General features: G+C 51.8%; 1 protein-coding gene and 1 long non-coding RNA gene across 3 annotated transcripts; one reads left to right on the top strand and one right to left on the bottom strand.

Annotated features, from left to right (window-relative positions):
* Positions 1 to 511: 511 nt before the first annotated feature.
* PITX2 (paired like homeodomain 2) lies at positions 512 to 20,058 on the top strand. 2 transcript variants are annotated; one of them, XM_066384997.1, is made up of 4 exons: positions 512 to 768; positions 4,561 to 4,616; positions 16,131 to 16,336; positions 18,794 to 20,058. In XM_066384997.1, the coding sequence occupies exons 2-4, from the start codon at positions 4,571 to 4,573 to the stop codon at positions 19,355 to 19,357; spliced, it is 816 nt and encodes a 271-aa protein (XP_066241094.1). In that variant the 5' UTR covers positions 512 to 768; positions 4,561 to 4,570; the 3' UTR covers positions 19,358 to 20,058. The 2 variants fall into 2 exon arrangements, with proteins under 2 accessions (XP_066241094.1, XP_066241093.1); XM_066384996.1 differs by lacking the exons at positions 512 to 768; positions 4,561 to 4,616 and adding an exon at positions 14,442 to 15,293.
* On the bottom strand, positions 19,321 to 26,279 carry LOC136405514 (uncharacterized). Its single transcript, XR_010751531.1, has 3 exons — positions 25,624 to 26,279; positions 22,844 to 23,046; positions 19,321 to 19,447 (listed from the first exon to the last, which is right to left on the bottom strand). It is a non-coding gene; the product is annotated as an uncharacterized lncRNA (long non-coding RNA).
* Positions 26,280 to 26,773: the final 494 nt, after the last annotated feature.

Here is a 26,773-nt window from a genome sequence, read left to right as displayed (position 1 = left end):
TTCAAACTCACACCCTACAGGCTTCGTCCCAAACAATCCCTGGAGTATCCGTCCTTTGTTCCACCTCTTGGGCCACTTGGTCAGTTCTTTCCCCCTGTCCGCGCAGGTCTGCCCCCGGGAGCACCTTCCCGTCCCCCGACGCCCTGGCCCACCCACTCCGATTCCTTGGAGCTCCCGGCTTGGCGCAGTTTCCTTTCTCTCCTCCTCCCTCCCATCCTCCCTTCGCGTCCTCCTTCCCACAGCGCGAGCGCGGGCGCTGCTGCGGGGCTGCTCCTGGCTGAGAGCCCTGCCCAGCTCCTCTCTCCCCTGCGCTCCCCCGAGCTCTTCCTCCGGCTGCCGCCTCCTCGGCCGGCCGGCCTCCACCTCCCTCCCTTGCCCGGCTCCCCGGAGCCCCGCGCCCTCCCCGCGCGCCCAGCCCGGCCCGGCCGCCGCCCGCCCGCCCGCCACTGCGCGGCGAGTTTGGTGGAATCTCTGCTGACGTCACGTCACTCCCCACACGCAGCCGGAGCGCAGGGAAGAGAGAGCGATGCGAGCGAGGGCGGAGAGAGGGAGTGGGAGACCCGGCGAGGAGGCTGGAGCAGAGTGAAAAGAAACTGCCAGCGGCGGCCGGATCCCGGAAGCCCCCGCACCCCCGCGCCCCCGCTCGGAACTTGGCGCCCTCGGGAGCCCCGCAGCCCTCGCCTCGTGCGGTGCAGCCGGCGCCCGGCCCGCTGGAAGCCTCCCGGGGAAGCGGGGCACACGGAGACAGCAGCTCTCACCCGGTGGCTGGTAAGTGGAGGCCGTCTGCCCCGCAGAGATGTGAGATAATGCGAGTCTAGAAATTTGTTCCACTTAGGAGAATCTTCACTGTAGGTGATTTGTTGCTTTTGGTGATGACTTTCCCCCACGAGGTAACGCAGTTGGCAAACAGAACTTGCAAAGCCCTGTTCCTTTCGCCCCCAGTCACAGGCACGAACAGTCTGTGGGGCGCTCAAGGCGAACGGGAAGCGAGACCATAGCTGGCATTTAAAAAGAGGTATCTGCCCTTAAATCTCGGTGCCCACACGGCACAGACAAGTCCTCAGACGGAAGATTAGCATTCTCAAGATAAAGGGCTGGGTACAAAGTTTCAGCCCCTGGAAGATCAGCCGCCTTTCCATTGTTACCAACTGGAAAAAGAGATTCCATCTTAACTGGCAGTTAGTGACCTCTCAGGCCCAAACGAATTACCTGGGAGCCAGGACTGGATGCCGAACTCACACAATTACTGCGGATTATAAATCCTCTAAATTGATCACCAGTCAACCCCAGCCTTGCGCTGCAGGAGACATATTTTAAATGGGTATACGGAAGAAAACTATTTTCCAAATGTCAAATAAGAAAAAAGTGATTCTAAATCTGAGGAATATGTTACTCTTTTTACTCCAATTTAATGGCTTTACTTCCCTAAACAATTTAAAAATTAAACCATCATAGGGCAGTCTCATTTTTACCTTTTTTGTGTGCAAGTACTATGTCCTACCAAAGTAACCTAAATGGAAAAAAAATCTTTTACTATTAAAAATTAAAATTACAGGAATTTATACATTCTAAAAAAAATTTCATGAAAAATTAACCTAATTAAGAGAGATTTCCTCGAATTCCTTTTAGGCCATTCATTAAGAATTAAAGATGGTTTTAATATCATTCTGGAGGAAATTCATCTAAAACTCAGGTACCAATTATGCCAAGGAAACAAAGCAATTAAGCAAAATAGACTGAGGGTTTTTGTTCATGTAACCTAAAATAATCATACAAGCCTTCAATAATCAAATTTCCACTAAAAATTAAATAGCTTCTGTATTTATGAACTATTTTACTTTATCTCAGCAAAGCTACACTTAAATTATTCAGGTGCATTGTCCCTTAAGTCGAGCATGCTTGTCTTCAAGTGTTCCGGAAGCATCAATATTAATTGGTTTAAAAGAAGGCTTCAACTAGTAAAATACAGAGCTGTGCTATGCAGTATTTTAATTTCTTTAAATAATTACCTACTGCGAATTAATTTACTAGCTAATCTCACCAATTTAGTTCATTTAAAACATGTGTCCTCGCGCTGTTTATTTTTAAATTTTCCATTGAAGATTCTATGATACGGTATCAAAGTGAAAGGAAAGCAGAGAGAATGTGAAAGGATTTGGAATTATTAGTACTACATTGTTTTCAGCATTTTTTTTTCTTATGACAATCATTAGAAATTATTTTAAAGCAAATTGTTTGGTTTCTTAGTGTTTGGCTGCCTGCATTGGCCACTGCGGTTCTGTGTGCTCCATTATCTGTGTAGCGCTTTACAGCATGCTCACAACAGAAAACTCACGTCGGACAGAGCAAGATCGTCTGGCATATACGTCCAATCTGGACATAAACTTTTAAGGGTGACAACTTTCTACCAGGAAAAGTTGTGCATCTTAATTTGTGAGATTAACTGTCAAAGCCAGTCCCTAAATCCTGCAGCCAAATTTGTCTCGTAAGACTTGTCTTGACAGGACAAGTTTAAGGATCAACAGCAGAAATTGAAAAATTATTATTTTTATTTTTAATGATCTTTCCCAGTTATTCAGACTCAATTCATCTAATAGGCCTGGTTAATATATGAAGCAATAATAATAATAATAATAAATAAGTGCAAGTTTCAGGGCTCATTTTGACTGCCAGATAAATCCCTAAGTCACAAGGACACACAGGAGTGAGCTGAGGAGCATGCCTTGACCTTCTTTTCAATCTGTAGAGCAGAGTTCTTGAAGATTTGTTTTGTATTACTTTGTTTGGTCTTCAAAACTGAAGCTTGGGAGTGGGGGAGAATGTGTAATAATTGACTGACTTTACACCAACTGACCCGATCTTTTTCCTTTGTATATTTCATTCTTCTAAAAAATAAAAACTATTTGCAGTTATTATCTGCAATGCTCTGGCCACCGGCTAATAATGCAGCCAGTTCAGACCTTAAAAAAAAAAAAAAAAAAAAAAGATTATCGAAATGATGATGACATGCAAATTTCCCCTGAAATTATCATAAGTAAACATTTGAAGTCTGGACTAATAAAATCCCATCTGTGTTACTTCATATCGAGTTAGTAGAAAGCTGTGATAATGAATTTTGTAATATCTCACGAACAGACATCTCAATCAGGGACTAATCCTGCGATTTTACTGCAGAATCACTAAATCTGGAGCCGCCAAACTGCTACTTCTGGGCTCCCGGGCCCGCAGAGATCCGCGAAGCCCCCGCCCGATTCCTGGCTAGCGGGTGGGAGAGCCATTTGGCGGTCCCCACCCTGAGGTCCCCAAGCCGGTGCTCGAGCAGCCCCTGTTCTAGTCAGCGAGTTTGGCCAGAGGCCCTGGAGCTGGCTCCTTGCAGGAGAGGCCAAGGACCAGGGAAATGCTCCTGAGGCCAAAGGCAGACCCACAGCCACCTACCTGCCTCTGCCCCTCGGCCAGCTAGGCAAAGCCCTCGCCCACACGCAGCCCCGAGCCGAGCGCAGCGGTCCCTGCCGCCGCCGACGTACCCTGCTTGGCCTGGAGCGAGGCAGGCGCCGAGGTCCGCGGTCCTGGGAGCCCGGGGCTTTCTTTCACTTCTCCGTCTGTCAAGCAGCCGCCTCGCTTCTCCCCAGCTCGACAAAGCCCCTCGCCACCCACTTCTCCGGGACTGCCTGTGGCGGGGAAGCGGGGGGAGGGGAGCGCGCTCAAGGTTTGGCTCGCTTCGTCGTGGTTGGAAATTTGAAAAAGATTTGGCTTGCCTCGAGGAAGAGGGGGAGAACCAAGGAAGCCGGCCTCTCGGAGCCATTTCTCCATCCTTGGTGGGCGTGAAACCCTCCGGGGACATTCACCCCGCTCTCCTTAGTCTCACTCGGGCCACCCTGTTTCTCTCTCCTGCGATCCTAAATCATACTTTACAGTAAATAAATGGCCGGGAGAGTATTTCCAGGGAGAAGTGTGGCTAAATATGGAAAAGTGGCTCCTGATGGATGAGAGGCCCCAAGCCAGCTTGTTCCTGGAGACCCCGAGGCCGAGAGCCTCAGAGGCCTGTTCGTTGCAGAACGACAGAAAATCGAGGGCAACTGCTCGTCTGGGATAGGAACAAGTTGACGCTGACATTCCACAAACGTTTATTGAGTTTCAACTAACCGACGAGTACTGTGCTGAGTGCTGGCCTTCGCGTACAACTCCCCAAGATAAAAAGGCCTTTGCACCCGCCCTCCGAAGTTTGCATCTGCTAAGGTTACCGTGGTGCTCAGACGACCTCTTACCCCTGACAGATAGATACCCTCTGAGTAGTTCCACAGCCTAGGGCCCCAGAGCGCGGTGCCTTTACAGGCCCGCTCCGAGGCCCGTTTGCTGCGGCTCTGGAGGGAGCTCTCCCCCTCACCCCCCGGCCTAGGGTGGGGATGGGGATGTGCAGCCAGTTGCTGTGAAGGACGGGAACCTACCGCCGAGTGGGTGCCGGCTAGCGGGGGATGAAGTTCCCCGCAGGGAGCCTCCTGTGAGCCGTGCGCCTCCTCGGGCCTCCCCTTCACACAGCTCTCCTTCTTTTCTGTTTTGCAGATAACAGGGAATGGAGACCAACTGCCGAAAACTAGTGTCGGCGTGTGTGCAATTAGGTAAGACCCGCTTCTCCTGCCCGGTCCCTCGACGGGACACCGCGCCACGCGAGGGCGACGAGAGGGCACCGCCCCGCGGTGAGGCCTCGGCGTGGGGCGCTTCCCGGAGGGGCCGACCCGGGCAGGAAGGAAATCAGAACCCGAACCGGGGGAGCCGCTCGCCGCGAAGCCCCCGGCTTCCTCCGGGAATGGGAGCTGCTGGCAGCCCGGGAGGCACAGAGCGAGGACGCCCCTGCGCCGGGTGGCCCAGAGGGTCCGCGAGAGGGGAGTGCCTTTCGCTCTTCCTTCTAACTAGGTCTTTGCTCTTTGTCCCTCTTCCTCCCGGGTCCTGCCTCCCGCACACCCCTACCCCCCCTCCTTTCCGCGGCGGCCGGGGGCACCTCTCCGCCCGCACGTGGGGCGGGCGCGCAGGGCGCAGGCGTGGGGCCCGCGGCCATTGAGTGCCTCATCTCCAAAGACTCCGAAATCAAAAAGGTCGAGTTCACGGACTCTCTCGAGAGCTGGAAAGAGGTGGCCAGCAGCAGGCTCTTCCCACGGCAGCAGCCTGGCGCCAATGGCAAGGCCGGCAGCGAAGCGCAGGCCGCGAGCTGGGCACTGGCCTCCGGGCCTCTGGGCCTCGGCTGAGGCGCAAGCAGGCGACCCGCCAGATCGGCGCTCCTGCTCCTCTAACTGAGACACTTGGCTTCTGGGTGGAACGGGGAGCAGCCGTCCCAGGGTCGTTGATTCATTTCCCCAAATCATACTGCACTCCTGAGACCCAATACCTCTCCCTCTCTCATTCTCCCTCTTTCCTGGTGGCCTAAGCTACGCACACCCCAATTTACCTCAGCGCCTCCAGCTAGCGTGGAAAAGTGGTCCAACAGCGACCTCTGTCGCTCGCCACGACCCACTGCGGGCAGCGCCGCCCAGGCCCACCTTGTCCCGGCGGCTCCCAGCCGCGCCCCGCCCAGGCTTGTGAGCGCGGAGTGTTCCGCGCAGGCGAGGAGGGGAGGCTGGTGTTGGCGGAGATGCGCCTGCCCGGGAAAGCCGAGGAGCTGACAGCGGCCGGCAGAGCCCGAGGGCAGCGAACGGGCGCAGCAGCCACGGGTGGAAGGGAGTGTGCGCCCCTACCTGTTGTGCTGGTTGCAGAGCCGGGAGTTTCGGTGGTCTCGTTGTTCGATTGGTTGGTTTTCCTCTGTCCCAGTCAAGGGACATTGTTGTTCAGAGCCTTCAGGCCTGGTAAAACGTAAAACGTCTCCAACCCCTTGCACGGTCCTTTGCTAAACTGAAACTTGTCCTTCGGTGGTGTATGTGGGGGGGGGGGGGGGACAAGCTTTCTTTGAAATACAGGGAAAAACTCAAATTTGCTGTTCCTTTATTCTGTGAGTTTTCCAAGCTTCTTAATAAATAAGTGCCTACCCTTAGGAGGTTGTTGACCTTTGATAGTGTAAGGAGATAGAGCGACCCCCACCACCTCAGACCCCGGGCCCCTAACCCCGTCTTTCCGGATTAAAGACTAAGGCTACAAATGGAATGGGTGCCAGACGGGAGCGAACCGGGACCCTGGCCAAGTAAACAGACACGTTACTGTACTAAGAAGAAAACAAAGGCCTTGCATTCGGGCTTCCCAGTGAAGCTGAGAGAAAAACATCATTTGTCGAAATTAAACGTCTAAAGTGCTGCGGAGCAGACAGGCTTCCACACTGCTCAATCCCGCGAGTCCTCCTGCTGGGCCAGTTAATGCTCGCTTGTTCGGATTAACCCCATGGGGTTAAATGGGGCCAGGCAGTGATAACGTCGGGTGATTTCTGTCATTAAGATTGTGTTAAATTCTTCTTCTGTTTGATAATCGGTCGTAAAAATAAATTATTAGACCGGAGTATGTTTGGGATACGGTTAAAAATCAAGAGCAGCCATGATTCCCGGGGAAAAGACTTTGTGCGCGTTGAGCCCTGGCTCCAGTCAGCCCGGAGGAGCTCCCAGTCTGACTTTGGACCAGGCTGCCGGCCGCCGCCAAGCCAAGGCGGACGCTTCTCGCTTCGTGGAAGCTGTAGGGACGCAAATGTGTCCTTTTACCTCCCACCCCCTCACAAGGTCCTTTGACCTCAGAATTGTTTCTGAGTACAGGTGGCCTCCTCGCCAACTAGGGAAGCAGGGCCCTCAGGGAGAAGCCTGGGGTGGGATGGGGTCTTCCTAAGTGGGGAAGAGGCAGGTAGCTGGGGAGTCCTGTCTACTTCTGTCCCAGCCCTGGCAGACGCAAGCTTTTGATAATTAGCAAATAATGAACTGGACATCACCATTACTTTCATGCCCAGATTACTTTAATGCACGCAAAGAACTCTTCTGCAATGCCAATAGTTTCTTTTCTACCTTTTGGACCGAAAAAAAAGAAAATTGCTATCCAAAGATGTTTAATGCTGTTAATAGAGAAGAAGCATGCGATAGTAAGAAATGCTAAAAACTGGACTTTGTCGGCTTTTAGGGCTCTGGTAGACCAAAAATCGTCACACAAAACGAGTGGGCAAGTCTACAGTACCCTCGAAGGAAGGTCGCCAGTGTCTCCTTTACTGGAATAAACAATTTTAACTTATGTAATTAGCAAATTCCTGGCCATAGCCTGCTTTGAAAAGAAATAGACTTTTTCTCCCTTTTGAGTAGTTTTTATTTGTTTATTTTAATGTTTACAATGACGTGCGATTTTCAAAAACAGCCAGTATATTCTGTTATTAGCACTATCCTCTCCTCACCCCCCCCCCCACGTCCTCGTTTGAGACTGAAAACCTCTGAGTGAGCAGAGAGGACTTCCGAGTACCTGGGACCAGGCCCCTTTCTCACCAAGTCCCAGTCCCCCCGATAATCAGAAGGCTGACCGTCAACTTGACTCGAACCCCAGGAAGAGATGGGGCGTGACTGAGATCGCAGACCTTTTCCGGCCAGGGTTTGGAGACAGGGTGGAGAGAGACATGGTTAGGCATGGCAAGTGAAGTGAGGAAAAATTGGCAAGTTAAGCAGTACCCCCCCCCCAAAAAAAAATAAATAAAGTAAGAGGAAGAGGCCTCTGGAACATTTTCCTGCAAGAGAGGTCCTCGGTTTTTCCTTGTTCTGGAATCCTGAAAGGAACCTCCTTGCGGACCTCAAAAAGTGCTTGAGACCTTCAGGAGGAGAACGGGCTGATCTTCCCCGTCAGCAACCCTGAAGGTTCAGGGCGCTGTCTCTGGACACCTGGCTGAAATCAGTCCAAACTCTCTTCGCTGGGTCCTGACACCTGGCTTCGCGTCCAGACCTGGGGTAGGGGAACTTTGCCCGCCTTCTCCCAGCGACGCCATGAATTTTTAAATAGCTTTGGCACAGTGGCTGGGTTCAAAATGTTTGACTTAGGTTTCAAGTAGGTGAAAACTTCTTTCCCTTGGGGGGGGGGGCCTCCAACGCCCGGTGCGGAGCCCCACAGCTCACGCGGCCTCTCACCGGACAGGAGCTCCGGCTCGGACTTCCTCGGAAGACCCCGTCTGACCCCGCCATCTCCGTGGCCGCAGACCCTCCCCATTCATTCAATCAGCAAATGTTTGCCGCTACATGTTACGTGGGTAACCAAGTACCCCTGAAAGCAAACAGCCCCGGTTTCCTCCGCCGTGATAAAGCGACTTCAATGCTAACAGGGACACCAGCGACAACAGCCCAGACTCCTGGCAGCAAAACGCACAATGAGGGTGTGCGGGGTGGCGCCTGGGCCCTGAGCAGTGGCGGAAGAAAAGGGGGTGTTTAGAAAGGTCGAGGGCCGGCAGTGGGCGCGGGGACAGAGACAAGGGCTCACCCAGCGCGGGGACAGAGACAGGGGCTCACCCAGCGCGGGGACAGAGACAGGGGCTCACCCGGCGCGGGGACAGAGACAGGGGCTCACCCGGCGCGGGGACAGAGACAGGGGCTCACCCGGCCGTACACTGTGTGAGCGAGACGCTCTGAGAGGGAGCTGGGCGGGGAGGGGCGAGACCCGTTTTTCTGTTGGACTCCCCAGCAGGTTGTCAGGAGCTGCCACTCCGTCTCGTGTGTGTGTTCCCCCCATCGGGAAACAGTTGTCCAAGGTGGTCAGTCCCTGCGGATCCCCGCTTGCAGAGGCTCTTGACAGGTCGCGTTCCTCGCTACCGACTGGGTGCGCAAAGTTTGGTCCGGCTGGTGCGGCTGTCTCTCTGCACCGCCGGCCGCTAATATATGCAGCAGTTGTTAGCGCGGCTCGGGGGAAAAGGAAATGTATAACGAAAGCTTATTCGTGAGCAGGAATATACTAATGGAACAATCTGATGTCTTCTTAATCCTATGTAAAAAGCTTTGTGGTCTTCCTAATATTGACTGAATGGGTAATTAATGGCTCTTCATCTAGGCGAATACCCTGTAATCCAAAGATAGGCAAAAGACAACAAGCCCAAGTTAGAAGACAAAAGCTCCAACTGTGGCTGCCACCCGTCACTGCTCCCCACCCCCCATCGCCACTTCCACCGGGGCTCCAAATTGGAGAGTGTCCTCTCAGAAGAAAAAAGCAGGGGTGGTAGAATTCACTACCTTTCCTGGGCTAAACCACCACAGAACCTGGCCGCCCCGTTTAGTCCTCCACTAGTTGATCTTCCCCCCACCAGTCCTCCTCTCTTCATCTCCTTCTGCTCAGTTCCTCCGGGAAGTCGCCCTAACTCTGAACAGCACTCCCCGCCCCCAGCCCTGATCTTTCATTTGGGGAAGTGATCAATAACGGGATCAACACGCAGGTCCTCAAAAGACCCAGGCGAAGGAGCAAGCTCCTTTCTGGTCCAAGTGAAGTCTCCTTTCTTTGACAGTCCATTCTTCTGCAGTCCAAGGCAGAGAATCTATGAGGACTAAGGTAGCTGGGGAGGAGGGAATAAATTAATGGGAGAGAGAGCGTGCAAAATTGCGTATCTGTGTTAAAGAGTGATCAGGAGCGATGGAGTCAACTTCATTGTGAGGATCTGACATGAAGACTGCCCAAGATTCTCCCAGCATGTTTTTAACAGGCTGACATTTTAATTTAAACCTTTAGAAGTAATATATTACTTAGGTTACTACAATGAGCTGGGTTCCTTTTTTGTCAGCTGACAGTTTTTAAAATATTATTTCGCTAGGGAAATAAAAGCTTCATCTCAGATTATAGGTGGGTATTTTTGGATTTATGTGATTTATGGTCACCATGACAACTAATGCTGAATGTTAGCTACCAGCATGTCTGGGACAGGGAAGACAGAAAGAAGGAAGAACAAGAGAAATAGAAAAGGGAGATGAACACGAGCTGGAAAGGGAGAAAAGAAGAACATAGAGACAGGAGCATTTTAATCCAACTGTTGTTTTGTTTTTGTTTTTAATTACTTTAGTTAGTCCCTTGCCGGTTCTTTCTCACGAGACCTGAATAGCCATGTTTATCTTACTCCCACTTCTCTCTCTCCCCCAACCCTAGCATAAACATTGATACGTTCTCTTTATTTTACTTTTCCATAACTAGTTCCATTGCGAGATTAAATGAGCACCTAATAAACCTGTAGGGCTAGCCGGCTAAGGTGAAATGGCATTGCAGCGCTTGGGTTTAATGATCCCAGCAGCCCTCTGCTCCTGCGCCTCCTCTCGTTTCTCCATCTTCTCTGGCCGGTGTGAGGGTACCTACACCTGCCACCCCCAGAACTCCCTCACCTAGTCACGCCAAAGTTCCAGTGACAAAGTGTGTGGAGACAGGAATATGAAGACCATTTGCAGGGACCCAGAGAGGTTGGGTGTTGTTCAGTACATCTATAGACTTCTAATTCAAAAGGAATCTACCACCACCCTCTCTTTTGTTCTTAACAATCTAGCACTTTCTTATTCCATTTGCAGAACGCAAAAAAAAAAAAAAAAAAAAAAAATTAATCACAGTAAAGCTTTTAAATTCTGAGTTATGCTGGGGGGACTTCGATAGAGAAGGTCCTCTTTCCAGCTTGATTAATATGTGGAGGAAAACCGGGCAGAGGAATGTGGGGAAGAAGGGCCACTTCTTGGACAGAGTGCAAGGTCTCCTTCTGACCTCCGTGCCTCACACCACTGCCCTGGCACACTCAGGCCTGTCATGTGGCTCCCAGTGGAATCCAGGCGGGCCTTGTCCTTGAGCTGGATTGAACCGGAGCGAGACTCCCACCCTCTCCGAGCTGACAGTGCAGGGGGATAGCTCATTGTACTATTTCCCGAGTGAGTGTTGAGGACACTATTTTTTCTAGTTGTGTGGATTACTTGGTTGGTTCCCAATCCGTACCCCCCCCCCCCACCGCTGCAACTGAGAGATTGACGGCGGCGCAGCCCAACCAAACTCGCCCCAATGGCCAGAGGGGTTTTGTGCAACTAACACTAAAGAGTGTGAAATTAAATAAGAATTTAAGACTGGTAATCGGTGGCAAATACCAGCTCAAAATTTATCTGAGCCCGTTTCACACATTTTCCTTTTCAAGGGCCATAATTTGAAAGAATAAGCAAGGAAATCCAATTGAGACGATACCTGATGTCTTCGAACCCGAAACCTAGCCCTGCCCCGGGATTCCTGTCCTCCCCCGGAGGATGGAGCGGAGTACCTCCGGCTTCCCTGAAAGAGCCACGCTGAGCTTTCCGGACTGAAAATGTCTGTGAGAAAAGCTGAAATTCTCATTTCTAGAACGTCAAGGAAGGGGAGGAAGGAGGGAGCAGTAGTGTTGAACCAAACTAAGTAAGATTTCTTTCCAACTTCTTTTTTATCTATACTTTTGTGCCTACCCACAAGGTTCTTGTAAATTAGATCTCCAAAGCTGCTCGCCACCACCACAAACTTCATTGAAAAGTGTTTCCTGGTTCCCCGCTACACACTTGCTTTTCCACATTTACACTTTTCGTTTTAGTGTACTCTTACTACTCGTGGAGTGAGTCTTGTTGGGGGAATGTGTCACCGAAACTCAGTTTGTGAAGTGTTGAATTTATTAAGATAGAGTTGAAACTCTGGTTGAAAAACAATGCGAGGAAATGCCGCACTGGCTCAGTTTTTTAGAAAGCTGGGATTGGGGGCGTGTATAATATACTATATATGTGTATATCTATAAGTTGATAGGTATACATGTTTTTGCTCTTACCAAGAAAGCTCCATGTAACTGTCGTTATGCTCCACTTGACTTTGCAGTGGATTGACACAATTTAAGATTCCTCATCTTTTTAGCTTTTAAACCGCCTGAAGACCACCAGCGAGTCCAACATCTTCCATGCTTTGGCACTATGAGATGCTGTCACTTGCCCTTGGGTTTTTTACCCACTTTGGGAGCTGGTGTAGGTCCTTCGTAGAGTGTATTTGTCCTGATGAAAGTTCTGTTAGTCAAGCAGAGCCATCTGAGCTTAAATAAAAATTCTGCGGGTTTAATGAGAGATGTGCTTAGAAATCTACATGTCTCTGTGAAGCTTCTCAGCTCTCCCGAATAAGGAGTTTTGAAAAACATCCTGAGTTTGCACCAAAAATTGAATGCTCACTATGATGAAGAATCTTTCATTCTTTGACATAATGAAGTGTCTTCGTGAAATAGGGCTTTAGGGACATGGTACTATAGGAATTGCAGCTATGCTGAGGTTTAAAAGAAGAAACTGGAATATGATTAGTAAACACATTGGGCAGAAAAGAGCTGAATTCATATTGACTTTGTTATAGGTCATCGGCTGTCAGTACAATGGGAGGAAATATTTACTTTACACATATACTTTATGATCTTGGGGGAATTAGAGAAAATTCAATAAGAAAATGGCTAGAAACATCTAAAACCCTTCTTTAAAAGACTTAAGCAAATTAAAGTCTTATCAGATTAAAACCCACTACAAATGTAAGAGCATTGTCTTCAGTGAAACGCTGTGGGGTCTGAGGAGATTCTTTTCCAAATCTCAGGGATAAAATGCGTCATTTAAGCACCAGATAATGAACAGAATGTAAATTAATTTAACCTTCTTTACCAACAGGCTGCTGGTATAATATGTATAATTTAGTGAAAAGACTGCAGGACCGAATATGGCTGGATGTATGAGTCTCAGCCAGTGCAGACCTGTCACATGGGGGTGCTTTCTGCTCTGACTAGGTGTGTTATACCTGGAATGGGGGTGAACTGGAATAAAAAGTTCAAATCAGAAATGCTGGTTTAAACTTACTATGAGCAAAGTTCCCCCTTGTAGCTAAATTCTTCTTAAAGTGGGATGATGCTTGTGAGGAGAGACTGAAGGACAATTCTCATTTGGTGCCTTGAACTGCTCTCAAGCCTGTTTGAAACGGGGGAGGAGTTGCAGATAGGGTTTGGGGGAAGAACAGAGCAAAGGGGAGATACATAGGTTACAAACATTCTTGAAGTCTGTTTCATCTACTCTGCCTCAGACTGAATAAGTTTCCCAATCTTGTGAACAAGGACAAAGAGGGAGTTTTTTGAAGATACCTCATACTGGTGTTGCAAATCATTGACTGTAATGTCAAACAAATACACAGTCAAGGATGATAACACTAACTCCACAATAAAGCAATCGCCAATGCAGAACCCAGGGAGATTAGCTTGTGCTCTCCGGCTGACCTAAACCAGAGGACAAAAGGACTTTCAAAAATTATGTTAAATTATGTTTTCATTTTTTTTCTTTAATTTCTTTGGAAATCAAATGTCTTTGGGAAAAAGTGCTGCAAGGAGTTGGATGTCCCTAAAGGTGTTTTCATTCCTTTTGTTAATATAAATGAATAAGGTTTTTCTTTTCCTAGCTGCGTGTTCTCCTAAGCTTTGCCCTTCGCTCACACCCTACCGCCTCTGCCTGCTTGGACTTTAACAATTCAAGACAGCCTTGAGCTTCCAAGGGGGAAAAACAAGACTTAAAAATTATCCTTGAAATTGGTTATTTGGCAACACTCTTAATTGTATGGAAACTCATTAAAGCATATTTTATATATAATTAGCTCACGGCTGTTGATTCTACAAGCTTTATGGATTTCAATCTGATTGATAATAAAGTAAACAAGAGAGTCGAATTTAAAGCTGGGTTCTCTCTCGGGTTAGGACTAGCTTAATACAGTGTACAAGGAATTTGAAAGATCTAGGATATGTGTCTTAATCAACGTTAAGTAGAATGGATAAGCTTTCAGCATTTTTAAAATGCTGGGTTAGGGTTTCTATTCTATTGTGTGTTTTCTGTCTGGGGACTAATAAGCATTACAGAGAACGTGATCTGAGGCGACTTTTTATTCTTGTATAAATCCAGAGTGAACCACCAAACAGTTGTTCGGTTAAAGTCAAGGTAATTTTCTTTTGACGGGTCCATTTGCTTCTCGATTTCTAATTTATTAGCCTGCTTTCTCCGAGCTCTCCCCCCTCCCCCCAATTAAAATAAAGCTTCTTCAGATTAGCTCAGCATTCACCTGGCAGGCTGTTTGGAAAATTTAAGATTGGAGAGACGGTTTGTTGGTGTTTTTAAATAATTTTGGTTTTAAGTAGCGAGTCTCCTCTCCATATAGGAGAAAAATGCCTCTGAATTGAAACTGGATGTTGTGAGACACAAAAGGAAGGGTTTGGGGTGCTCTGTGGTCCGTGTACCTTCCAGCTCCTTTCCCACTGATCCTTTCGCTCCCAGCCTCATCCTCCCACCTCCCTGCCCGAGCAGAAAGCCGCTCGTCTCTAGCTGGGCTGAAGCCCGCGGTGTAGACTCTGTGGGCGCAGCGAGCATTGGCCCGGCCCCGCGTCGCTGATAGGCGCAGCCAGCACGGTCCCGCCGCCGCGGCTCGGGGCCTCCTGATTGGGTCGGAGTCGCGTCACTCCGACCCCGGGAAGGGTCTGGGAGGAGGCGGAGGCGGGAGAGTCGAGAGGGCTGTGACCGAGTGACGTCTGGGCACCAGGAAGCCCGCCTCTGGTTTTAAGATGTTAGGCCAACAGGGAAGCGCGGAGCCGCAGTGCTGGTCCGCCGCTGGCCCAGGTGCCGGGAGCTGAGCTGCGGCGGGGCCGGGCTCGCGCTCGGGCTCCGCGATCCGTAGGGCTGTGCGTGTCCGCGCCGCGGAGGGTGCGACCCGAGGCTCCCGCCGCCGCCGCCGGATCCAGTATCAGCTACCTGTCCCTGTCACTCTTGACACTTTGCTGTCAGGGCTGCGCGCCGGGGGCGGGCAGAGCGCGCTCTGCGTTAGCTTTCCTTATTGGAGGGGTACTGGGAGAGGGAGGGGGAAGAAAGGGGTCTTTGCCCGCTCTCGTTTCTCTTTGGAACTTGCAAGCCTGCTCCCCAAAGTCGCTCGGAGCTGTACCCTCCTGTCCACATGCTCATGGCACCGTTTGCCCGCTGACTTTCGGCCGCCGGAACCTGCGCTTAAGCTTCTGAAAGGGACGGGGCGGCGCGGCTGGAGAACTCGGCGGGGGTTGTGTACCCGGCTCGGCACGCGGCGGACACCGCGGGGAACCCCCGCGCCTAGGGCGCACCGCAGCCCCGGACTAGTGAGGCGGTGCGTCCCTTCGCCCATGAACTGCATGAAAGGCCCGCTGCACTTGGAGCACCGAGCAGCAGGGACCAAGCGGCTGGCCCCCTCCTCGTCCTTCTCCAGTCACCATCCCCAGCCACTGGTCATGGCTTCGGTCCTAGCTCCCGGTCAGACCCGCGCCCTGGACTCCTCCAAGCACAGGCTGGAGGTCCACACCATCTCTGACACCTCCAGCCCCGAGGCGGCAGGTAAGGCGGCCCGCGGTAACCCCTCCCAGCCGCCCCGCGTCGCTCGACCCCCCAGCCCTCCGGGAAGTCGGCCCCTGCTGGGGGAGGAGTGGTGGGAGTGGTCGTTCGGCTCGCTCTCCGCTGAACTCTTCCCGTCCCTGTGGCTCTACCTCCACCACCCAGCTAGGGTGGCGCGAACTGCGCGTGCCAGAACGGCCGGAGCCCCCGTATTCCTACCCCGGCCTCCCTCCTTTTTCTTGGATCACAAAAGTCATAGTGTTTACATCCTAGGACCGTAGAGGCCCTTCTCCAACTCCCACCTGGGTCCTGTTCTCTTTGGGGCTTTCAGATCCCCAGAAGCTCCACTTGTTTAAAAAAAAAAAAAAAAGTATCTCTGCAACTGCCTCAGATGAGGTAGTCTTGTGAAAGAGCGGAGGAACTTTTGGTGCCAGACCGAATCCCAAAGTACACTTAGTCCTGCAAGACCTCACAGAAAGCTGACCTTTCTTCGAGGGGGTCCGTGTAACGCGCGCAGACGCCTGTCCTTGGAGACCCGGTGTGTCTGCGCGGAGGCACGTGAACGTGCTCGAAAGTACAGGCTATAAAAACGAACGAGCCGCCGTCGCAGGCAGATAAACATGTAAATAAACGTGCGGCGCCGGGGAGGGGAGTGGACGGGGCGCGCACACCCACAGCCGCCAGCACCCCCCAGACGCGGCTCTCGGCGCCGAGCGACGCTCGCTCGCACGCTGCTCCCTGCGGCCCCGGGTCTGCCCGGCCGGGGCCTCCAGACGCGGTTGGAGGTCGCGGGCGGCCGGTTGGCATGCTGACGGGAACCTTTGTGTGTTTCGTTTTCAGAGAAAGATAAGAGCCAGCAGGGAAAGAATGAGGACGTGGGAGCCGAAGACCCGTCCAAGAAGAAGCGGCAGAGGCGGCAGCGGACTCACTTTACCAGCCAGCAGCTACAGGAACTGGAGGCCACTTTCCAGAGGAATCGCTACCCGGATATGTCCACGCGCGAAGAAATCGCCGTGTGGACCAACCTTACGGAAGCCCGAGTCCGGGTAGGAGCCGCGCGGAGCCCGAGAAGGCCAAGCGGGAGGGCGCTGCAGAGATGCAGGCCGTGTAGGCAGGGAGGGCGTGTGGGCGCGGCGCTGCCCCGGAGGGCGCGGGTGGGTGTCTTTGCGAAGGCAGAGGCCTCGCGGCGGCCCAGTCGCGAGGTTGCAGCTCCCCCTTCCGAGGCCGCCGTGGCCGGTGCTAGAGCCCGGGGACCAGGGCTCCCCGCCATGCCAGCCCGCGCCCTCCCAGACCCGGCCGCGTGGCGCCCCCATGCACAGGGTATTGTGTTCCCGGCTCGTAGTCGCCAGGCGAGCACTAATCAAATCCCTCCCAGGCCAGGAGCCGAGAACAGGCTCCAACCTGTGCGCCTTCGACAAGGAAAACCGGCCAGAGACACGCAAGGGTTGGCCTCCCTGGGAACCTTTCGCGCCCATCCTGGCCCGGCCCTTGCTCTGCTCGCTCGCCCTCCTCACACGGTCTTGGCGGGGTTGTGGCCCTTCAGGTCTCTCTCACACCCTGCCTCCTGGTTTTGTGATCTCGGGAAGCCATTTTAATACACAACTTGCTAGTTCTCTTAGAAAGAAAAAGAGAAAGACTTTTCGTTTGGTTTATTTCTTTTCTCAGGAGATTGTTACACCCTTCCTCCCAATTAAAATAGTTTTATGAAAGAAAGGGCTTACCTTTGTAGCAAATCTGTATTTTATGGATTCGCAAAAATGAACTTAAATCAGTTACCAGTAGCAACATCCTGGTTTAATGCTGGTCGGTGGAAAACTCCAAAACTGTTAGGATTCTGGAAACAGAAAATACACATAGGATCCAGAGGTTTTGCTGTAAAAAAAAAAAAAAAAATGTTCTGGATAGAAAAACAGCCAGAACAGAGGAAGCAGAAAGAAGAAAACATATAACAACAGCAGCGATGAAAAGAAGGCCAAAACGCACTCCCAGAGCAGGAAGCCGACAGGCACACTCTGGGTGGCATCTGTGTAAGACGTGAGGCTGTGCTGGTGGTCAAGGAGCCGGGATGGAGTTGGAAATGGTTTTAGTTTAACTGCATGGAGCTAGCGCTGCGGCCGGTCTGCGTGGTTTCGCGAAAGGTCAGCCTTTCATTAGCTCCCCTGCGCAACAGGAGTACGGGCCTCTCACGTCCTCTTCTCTCCTGGGCAAAGTTTAGACGACCTAGGGTAGAGTGGCGCGTAATTAAAATGAAAACACGACCTGTACGTTCTGTGGAAGCCATCGGAGAAGCCCTCCCCCCCTCGGGCTCCCGCGGTCCCTCCCCGGCCTCCTGCCGGCCGCTCTGGGCTCTCTCTCCCTCCCTCCCGCCCGCCGCCTCTCCCAGGCCCGCGCCCGGCCCAGCCAAGTGGGAGTGAGGCGTGCTTTTTATAGCAGGCGGGAGCAAAGAGGAAGGGGGATACAAAGGAAATCGGAATAAAAGGGGAGAAAGAGGATTAGTCGGCAGGGCCCGGCTGAGATGTGTAATGTGAAACATCACTGGTGTCAACTCAGAAACCTCCGGCCAGGCCTCGCTCCAATACACAAAAGCCGCCGTCTGGGGCGCCCGGCGGGCCCGATGTGGATTGAGAGCAGGGTTGCGGCGGGGCCGCGGGACGCAGGTGGGGGTCTGGCCGGGCTGGGGGGCCTCCTGCAAAGCCAAGACACTGCTCTGGGACCCGCGGGAGAGCGTGGGGCGCGAAAGCCTGGCCCGGGCCGGGCCGAGGGTGGGAAGGTGGGGAGCAGAGGGAGGGGGAGGCTGCACCGTGACCCGCGCTGGGTTCGGAGATTTACGCGCCAAGTTCGTTGAGTTTAATGAACTGTCGCGCAGTGGCTTTTGCTTCTTGCATGATTATTTTGCTAAGCAAGAAAGGGGCCGCGGCCCGGCTTGGTTGAAGGGAGGACGCAGGTTCCCTGAGGGGGGAGGCAGCGGTAGAGATCCGAGAAAGAAGGGAGGGTCTGTGTGGGAGAGAGAGCGGACTCTGGTGTCCTCTCGGTCCCTCGTGGTCCTTATGGAGTCTGTGGCTTTGGAATGGAAGCAGCTTGCAAGGTGGCTGGGAAGAGTTGGGCAGAAAGCCCGCTGACCCAGGTTTATTTTTGCAGTAAGTGTTTTTGGACCCTGAGGAGGGCCTGGGTTATTGAAAAAGCTGCCGCAGGCTGCCAAGCCTTCGGCTGGAGTGTGTGGCGAAGCTCAGAGCCCGGGCGCTCAGGCCTGAGCCTCTGGGCCTCTCGCGTTTGATCTGGGCTCTGGTGACTGCGCGCGGGCTCCCGCAGCTGGGGGCGCGGGACCGTGAGGGCTGGGAAACGGTGGCGAGTGTGTGTGTGTGTGTGTGTGAGTGTGTGTGTGTGTGTGAGTGTGTGTGTCAGAGCGGGTGTCCGAGTGTGTGTTTTGGAGAGGAGGCGGCCTCTTTAGCTCAAGGTTTTATTTATCCTGTCTGTGGCATCTGTTCGCTCCCTTCCCTCCACAGGTTTGGTTCAAGAACCGCCGGGCCAAATGGAGAAAGCGGGAGCGCAACCAGCAGGCCGAGCTGTGCAAGAACGGCTTCGGGCCCCAATTCAATGGGCTTATGCAGCCCTACGACGACATGTACCCGGGTTACTCGTACAACAACTGGGCCGCCAAGGGCCTCACGTCAGCCTCCCTATCCACCAAGAGCTTCCCTTTCTTCAACTCGATGAACGTCAACCCCCTGTCGTCGCAGAGCATGTTCTCCCCGCCCAACTCCATCTCCTCCATGAGCATGTCGTCCAGCATGGTGCCCTCCGCGGTGACCGGCGTCCCGGGCTCCAGCCTCAACAGCCTGAATAACTTGAACAACCTGAGCAGCCCATCTCTGAATTCCGCGGTGCCGACGCCCGCCTGTCCGTACGCGCCGCCAACTCCTCCGTACGTTTATAGGGACACGTGTAACTCGAGCCTGGCCAGTCTGAGACTGAAAGCAAAGCAGCACTCCAGCTTCGGCTACGCCAGCGTGCAGAACCCCGCGTCCAACCTGAGCGCTTGCCAGTATGCCGTGGACCGGCCGGTGTGAGCCGCGCCCACGGGGCTCGGATCCTAGGACCGTGCGGAGGGGCGGCTCTGCCCTGGAAAGACTGGGAATTACGCTAGAAGGTCGTGGACACTAAAGAAAAAGACAGAAAAAGAAGATACAGAAAAGGAAACCACTGAATTAAGGAGGGAGCTCCCTTGATTTCAAAGGAATTTCCTCAGTGTGTGACATCTTTCACTAAAAGTATTTCCAACAGTTGCAAGGACACACAAATGCTTGACTGGATATAACATTTTAACATTACTATAAGCTTGTTATTTTTTAAGTTTAGCATTGTTAACATTAAAATGAACGAAAGGATGTATATATATCGAAATGTCAAATTAATTTTATAAAAAGCAGTTGTTAGTAATATCCCAACAATCTTTTTAAAGGTTAGGCTTTAAAATAAAGCATGTTATACAGAAACAATTAGGATTTTCGCTTTCGAGCAAAGGAATGTATATACTAAATACCACACTGTATGTTTCTAACATATTATTATTATTATTAAAAAAAAGTGTGAATATCAGTTTTAGAATAGTTTCTTTGGTGGATGCAATGATGTTTCTGAAACGGCTATGTACAACCTACCCTGTGTATAACATTTCGTACAATATTATTGTTTTACTTTTCAGCAAATATGAAAAAAAATGTGTTTTATTTCATGGGAGTAAAAATATACAAAATATACCGCATACAAATTGATCTGAATTTTTTCTGCCCTCCTCTGTCTCCTGGCCAGGGTTTCTCAGTGGCTATCTACTAAACCAAGCAGTTCCTCTGCCTGGCTAGTTAAAGGCACAAGATTAAAAGTTGAATATGCAGTACTTATTTAAATTTGGTAGAAATACATTATAGTCATTCATCAGAAACAAAACAAAAAGGCACTCCCCGAAAGTGTTGCAAAGTCTAGTCTTGTCTCTCAGGTTTTTCTTTGGCTTAAACCCCAAGGATTCCATTATTGCTAAGAAATAGTAAAAGAGAGAAAGAAGAAAGTATGCCAGCTTGGAATTACTGTCATTTGCTTCTGAGGAAGAGCGGTGGGGAACCTGCACCTCCAGTAAATTGTTCTGGAAAGGTATGTGTGTATGTATATATGTACAGTTTATATACATTCCTCTCAAGAGGAATAAAGCTATAATAAGTGTACAAGGAAACACCTCCAGTTCAAAATATTTAGGCTTCCACGTTTATCTTTTAGGCTTAAGTAGAGAGATTCTTCATGTTATATTGCATTACTATTTCCAAATCCTTTCGAGACATTAAAAGAAACAAAGACAGTTTCTAATAACTACAGCCCCCTGGTTGCTCAGAGAACCCAGGGGTTGAGAGGTTAGAGTGGAGTTTCCTGAGTCCTGTCGAGCAATATGTAGTTGAGACAAAGGTCATGCTCCCCGTGTTTTGTTTTAAATAATATTGACCCATTAATTCTAAACCTGCTTGTTCCTGAAATTATACAGGATTATAGTCTGCAAACTGCGGGACAATGATTCAAATCAAGATGAATTACAGCCCTGGCCTTCCCTCCCACCCTCTGACTTCTAAATGGGGAGTGAGGGTCTGTGAGCTGAGTGTTTGAAAAAACTTTAAACACCGCTTTTCCTTTGTCGGTGTTTTTCAGCTTAAAAAAAAAAAAAAACCGTGGAATTTAATTTGGTAACAAATAGTAGCAAATATGACAGTCCCAAAGAACGCAGCCCCGTGGCGCTAGGAAGGCCGGTGACGGAGAGCAGAGTTGGAGCCTTCTGCTGTTCTGGTCCAAGCCGGCCGCACCCCCAGTGGGCGAGCACTAACCCCTCTGGGGGCCGGGAGCGAAAAGGAGCTGTCAGTTTTGTGGAGCAGAGAAAACTTGTGTTTTTACGCTTAGGTTTTCTTTTATCTGACTGAAACTTTACCTATAAGCTTTCGGAGCACAGACACTGAGTCTTTGTTCTGCATGGAACTGCTGCTGCCGTTTAAACAAGATCGCAGATAATGTCCCCGATTTAAGATCAGTGCTCAATGCACATTAACTTTCTTTCCTTTTTTAAGCTCTGCCTCCGACCTGTGGAGGGATCACGCGGCAGCGGGGGGCAGATAAAAGCCCTTTGGACGAGGGTCACCTCCGTCCTTGTTGTTCACTTGAGAGCACTGGAGAGGAAAACGGTCCCCATCGGCGGACTTTGGCTTCTGGAGCGGTGGGGCCCGCAGTCCGACCGCCCGGGCCTCCTCCGGGTCTGAGGGAGGGGCAGTGGGGGCAGGGCGGTGGGGGCTGGAGGACGGGGCGGTGGGGGCTGGAGGACGGGGTCTGGGGCGGGGGGCTGGAAGGACGAGACTCTGGCTGAATGGATTTGTCTCTCCTGCTGGTCCTAGAGCGCTGGGGACAGGAGGTGGATCTCGGCCTAGTTTGCCTGCTGAAGTAAACCCTTCTTTCGAGGGAATCAAACCGCAGGAAACAAGACTGGAAGTCCAGATTTGGGAAGCGTTGTCACATCCCCGACTTGAGTGGTGCGGGCTGGGGGCGGAGACGAGGCCCTGCGGAGAGGCCCTTGCTCCCACCTAAGCGCCTTTTCCTGGACTTCCAGAAGCAAGAATGGTCCTCCTCACCTCCTTCCCTCCTCACACCGTCCCTGCTAGGCCGCTGACCCGTTTCTGCCCCTAATCCCTGGTCCCTGAGCCCGGGGAACGGGTCCCCTCGCCCCTCCCGCCCCCACGACACCCCCTCCAGCCATCGCTACTGCCACCAACTCGGTTCCACTCAATCGATTTTTGCTGCATGTCAACACTTATTACCGGTGAGTGTGAGGGTAATTTTTCTCCTTCTCTAGGTCTCTTAATGATTTCTGAGCTAGTTGTGTATTAAAGTGCTTAAACGAATCTTTAGGTAATCTATAGCATGAGCACCAGCCTCCTCCGTTTCTGATCGAAGATGGCGAACCTGAGGTCGGCGGGGAGCCCCGGCCCCGCGGGCCTCACCCTCCGCCCTCCGCCCTCAGCAGCCTCCTCCGAGCAGCCTCCTCCGAGCAGCCCGAGGCTGGGCCTGGGCTGGGACCTTCGAGACCAGTCCTAGTTCAGGGGCTCCCCTCCCCCACCACCTGTGACTAACCGGCCAGTCTTAGGTTTTCCATTTTAAAAAATGTCCAAGCCCCCCAAACTCTTCCTTCCCCTAAACTATTAGAGACCTGGGGAAAGCTGTATAGAGCTCACGTTTTCCCCAATTTCTTCCCAGTTTCTAAATCTGAGTTTTACAGTCCACAACTTGGTTAGAAATGTAATTAAAAATAAAAAAATTGAGTAGCCTGGGCCTCGCAGGCGGCTTGATGAGGAGGCAAATCCTCCCCTTCGCCTCCGGGCCCTGCTTTTTCGTCCCCCTCCACCCTCTTCCTGAGAGGTGCTGAAATCCGGGAGTCTCTGTAGGAGTGTAACAACAACCGCCAAAAAGTTAATGGGGAAAAATAAAGAGCGTCTTAAAAGTCCCGATACTCCTCGAAAGCCCCATAAATTAACCTTGTAAAGAGGGCGAGCTCTTTTAAGGCGAGTCTATAAAAACCTGGAGCGATCTCAAAGAAGGATCGCCCTCCCCGTCACGACTGCGTCCAAACAAAGGTCTGTCCTGCAATCCACATCCCAATCCACCGGTGCCCTCAGTATTGTTGTCTAGCTTCTCAGTCGCCCACAGTCGACTCGGACAGCGCAGGGAGTCCCGGCTCCTGGATTGGAAAAAAAAAAAAAAAATTGGGGGCGGGGGTAGGGGGAGAAGAAGTGGGTGTAATCAGATCAGAGGCCTTTATGAATATAGAATCCCTACTGATTGACATGCAGGCTGCAGTTGATCTAAGCTCACAGGGAAGAAGAAACGTGGCGGACTGAGGGAGGACAGTCTCCAAGTAAACATGAAAATTTTCTTGTAGCAGATTTTTCAAAAAGATTTTTTTTAAAAGCTGTCTTTTCTCCCAGCCCTCCTAATCTGAGAATTGCATTTTAACTGAACTTTAGAAAATGATAATTGAGGATGAGATTTAAAGTACAAAACAATGGGTTAAGTAGAAAGCTGATTGTAAACATAACTAATTTACCTTTTCTGGTTTTAGCAAAGAAATTTTACTCAGATCTTAAAAGTTTATTTATCATCCTTGTTCTGCCCGACCCCCAAGAAGAGTGGCCTTCTCCTAGTTGACTCTTCATCTGAAGAGATAGAAACCAGAATTTATTTTGTTTGGGATGCATAACTTCATTCACTTCTGTGCTGAGTATTTTATGTATTTTATGCTTTTTAAATTTTGTTTGCGATTACAGAAGCCCTGCAAGAAATAAAATATCTCTGTGAAGCTTAAAATGGCTTAAAAAACCAACTAAATTCTTTTTTAAAACATTTGCAAAATTTTAAAATAAATATATAGTGAAGGTGTTTACTTTTGGGGGGTTGTGTGGAGGACTGCATTTTTTTCTTCTCTCAGAAGGACTAAGAGAAGTTCAGACTCACTGGGCCTTCCCCAGGCAGGGTGTGTGTATCTACACCTCCTGACTTTGATGGATCTTTCCAGACCTAGTTCTCCTATTCTTGCAAAAATGTGGGTATTTTTCTTCCCTTAGTCTTTCTCTTTCTTCTCCTATATTCTCTTTGTACTATTTTCTTTACACCACAGTTGTCCCTCCCCCCAACAGATTTTAAATGGCCCGCTGCAGCTGAAACCTGATGTACCCAGACTAGCGCTTGGGGAGGTTCCTTACAGCCCTGGACGCCCTCGGCCAATGCTTCCTTCCACAGGTAGCAAAGCCCTTCTGCCTCTGCCTGTCAGTCTGCAGCATTGCTGGACCCCCTGGCACGCAGTCTTTGGCTGGAACCTTTATCCTCGTTGATCTAGGATGTCGAGACTTAAAACCGTCTCTGCTGTCCCTGAAAAGGTGGTTAGGGCAGCCTATGAATGTGATTTGGGACCCAGACTAGTGGCAACCCAGTTCTTGGGCGCTTTTCCCTGTCCTGCTCATGTCAACAACCCCAACTCTGCTTCTCTGAGTGGGCATCTGGGTGGAGCTGCTGCACCCAGTTGAAGTTTGATGGCATCCCGGATGGACCGCAGGGACTTCTCATGTCACTTCACACGGCTTCCTGCGTTTGGTTGACTGTGAGTCTCTCTGACAGATTCAGCTCGTTGTACTGGAGCCCGGTGGGGTGGGGGAGGGGGGAGAGTGCGGGGGTGGGGTGGGGGTGGGGTACTGAAGTGCACAGAGGTGGAGACCCTGCATGTATTCCCATGTCAAGGGGGCAGAGGTTGGCTTATCAGAGCCCAAGGTCACTTCGTTAGAATAATATAATATCAAACAAATGAAAGTAAAATAAGTCCCCTCTTTTGCAGGCTCCGGCCTCGGGAGATACTCACTGACCTCTCAGCGCCTACAGCCCCGCTTAAAATTTGTGAAATGGTAGGAGCCGCTCTTATCTGATGAGGCGGGGTCTTGTTTGTCTGCTTCTCTGACCAAGAAGGCAGGCGGGGGGACTGCGAAAGCTGGGCTGCACCTCCTGGCGCGAAGCCCCTCGCCCCGGCTGGGAACCTGCTTTCCTAGTGCAGCCCGCCAGCCTGTCAGCCGTCCAGCGCCCGGGAACAGCCGTATGGTCAGCTGGCCGGGCCTTGTGGGACCCACAGACTCCGCAGGGCCGATTGGCCCAGCTCTTAGAAGGACCCAGGTGGCCCCCAGACGCCCTCGCCTTGGGCCTCTGGCAGCCTGGCCCGTGGCGCGGGCACGGCCCAGTCCTGCTGCGCTCTGTTGACCAGAACAGCTGCTTTACCTTAACGCTCATCTTCTGGCGGGCGACCTGGGATAAGGGGAATGGCAAGATCTGCTGCCTGTCACTGCCCTGACGGTATTTCCAGAGGGCCACCCACGCACCTCCGGAAACCCCTGTCGGGTCGGGCACTAGTGTGGGCACGTCCCTCCGGACAACCAAACCGGAATCCGAGCCGCAGCTGCCACTGCTCCCTCTCCCCACCTCCCCACTCGCGTTCCCGCCCGCAGCCCGGGCCGAGCTTGGAGGCCCTTTCCCTGGGGCTGTCCGAAGGGCCTCGGTCCGGCGCGGGCCACCCAGAGGGCCCCGGTCCAGCTGGGCGAGGCGCCTCCCCCGGCGCCCTCCGGCTGCCCCCGCACGCGCCGCCCGGGGCCTGCGCCGCGTCGTCGTGGGCGGTCGGGCCCAGCGGGGCGCGGCCTCCGGGCTGAGCCTGCCGGGGCGCGTGCGGGGCCCAGCGGCGGCGAAGGAGTCGCCCTCCCGGCCCTCCTCGCCCTCGCTCTACCTTGTGCGTGTTCAGTCCGGAGCGGCCATATACCTTAAATGGGTCATCCCTGCCTGGCCTCCCGGGAACTGCCTCCCGAAGCCCTAGGGTTGAACATTAACCAGTCGGAGCTATAGAGTGGGGTAAAACGTTACATATAAAAATGAATCATCTATCCGCTCCTGGGAGAGAGGCCCTATAGCGCGCTCTGCGCCCAGAGCTGCCCTGACCATGTCCTCGACCCAATGCGCCGACCCTTCTGGCGGCTACTTCTCCGGGACCATCCGGCCGCCGGTGGCTGAGGTCGGGTCGGGGCGGGACGGGGTGAGGACCATCCAACCAGCCTGTCTCCTTGAGTAGCCTGTGGTTGAGGCCTTCTAACACAAGCGAGGTTCCTTTTCTTTCACCTTTGAGGTAGACAGAAAGGTCTGGAACAGCTTTCGTCTCGTACAAAGGTTAGCAGCTGAAGTTCTAGGAGGAGAGGTTACCCACAGGGTCGAGAACAGGCTGAGCAGTGGACTCAGGACCGGCGACCAGCCCCGGTGCTCACCACGCTCGGGGTGGACGCTGGGAGGCAGGGCCTGGGGCAGAGGGGAGGCAGTGGAGCGGAGGGGAGGTGCGCGCGGTGGGCGGCGCAACTGGAGCTGGGCCTGGCTGATGGGGGCCTGAGACCACGGGCAAACCCTGGCTCCGGTCGCACCCCGCCCGCCCCTGGCCTGGGCCCTGCTATTTTCTGACCCTGACCTATTTGTTTCTTTCAACATAAGTAACAGAAAGTAACGATGATACTTTAGCACTGACTTATGTACTAGACACACGTGCTCGGTGTCAAAATACAGAACTTACAAAAAAGATTACAGAGCTGGAGAAAGAATTCAATACAGTGCACCCCCTGAGTTCTTGTGCTTTCATCTGGAAACAGCAACTCGTGGTGCTCAGCAAATCCCTGAATAGAAAGTTGATTCTGCTTCTGTATCTCTGGCTTTTCTCTCTGTTTAATCAAAACCCCCTCTCTAGTCCTCCATTCAAGAAAAGAGATAAAAGTGTATGTAAGCCAGAGAAAGATGTGATGTTATATCAGGAATTTCCAGCCAACATGTAGAACAATTGTACCTCTTAAAAAGTTTGGGTTATTTCTATGCAAAGTAGCTGCTTTACTCAAAATGCAGTG

Source organism: Saccopteryx leptura, chromosome 5, assembly GCF_036850995.1.
Source record: "Saccopteryx leptura isolate mSacLep1 chromosome 5, mSacLep1_pri_phased_curated, whole genome shotgun sequence".
In the NCBI taxonomy this organism is placed as follows: domain Eukaryota; kingdom Metazoa; phylum Chordata; class Mammalia; order Chiroptera; family Emballonuridae; genus Saccopteryx; species Saccopteryx leptura.
This window is presented reverse-complemented; position numbering and strand designations above follow the sequence as displayed.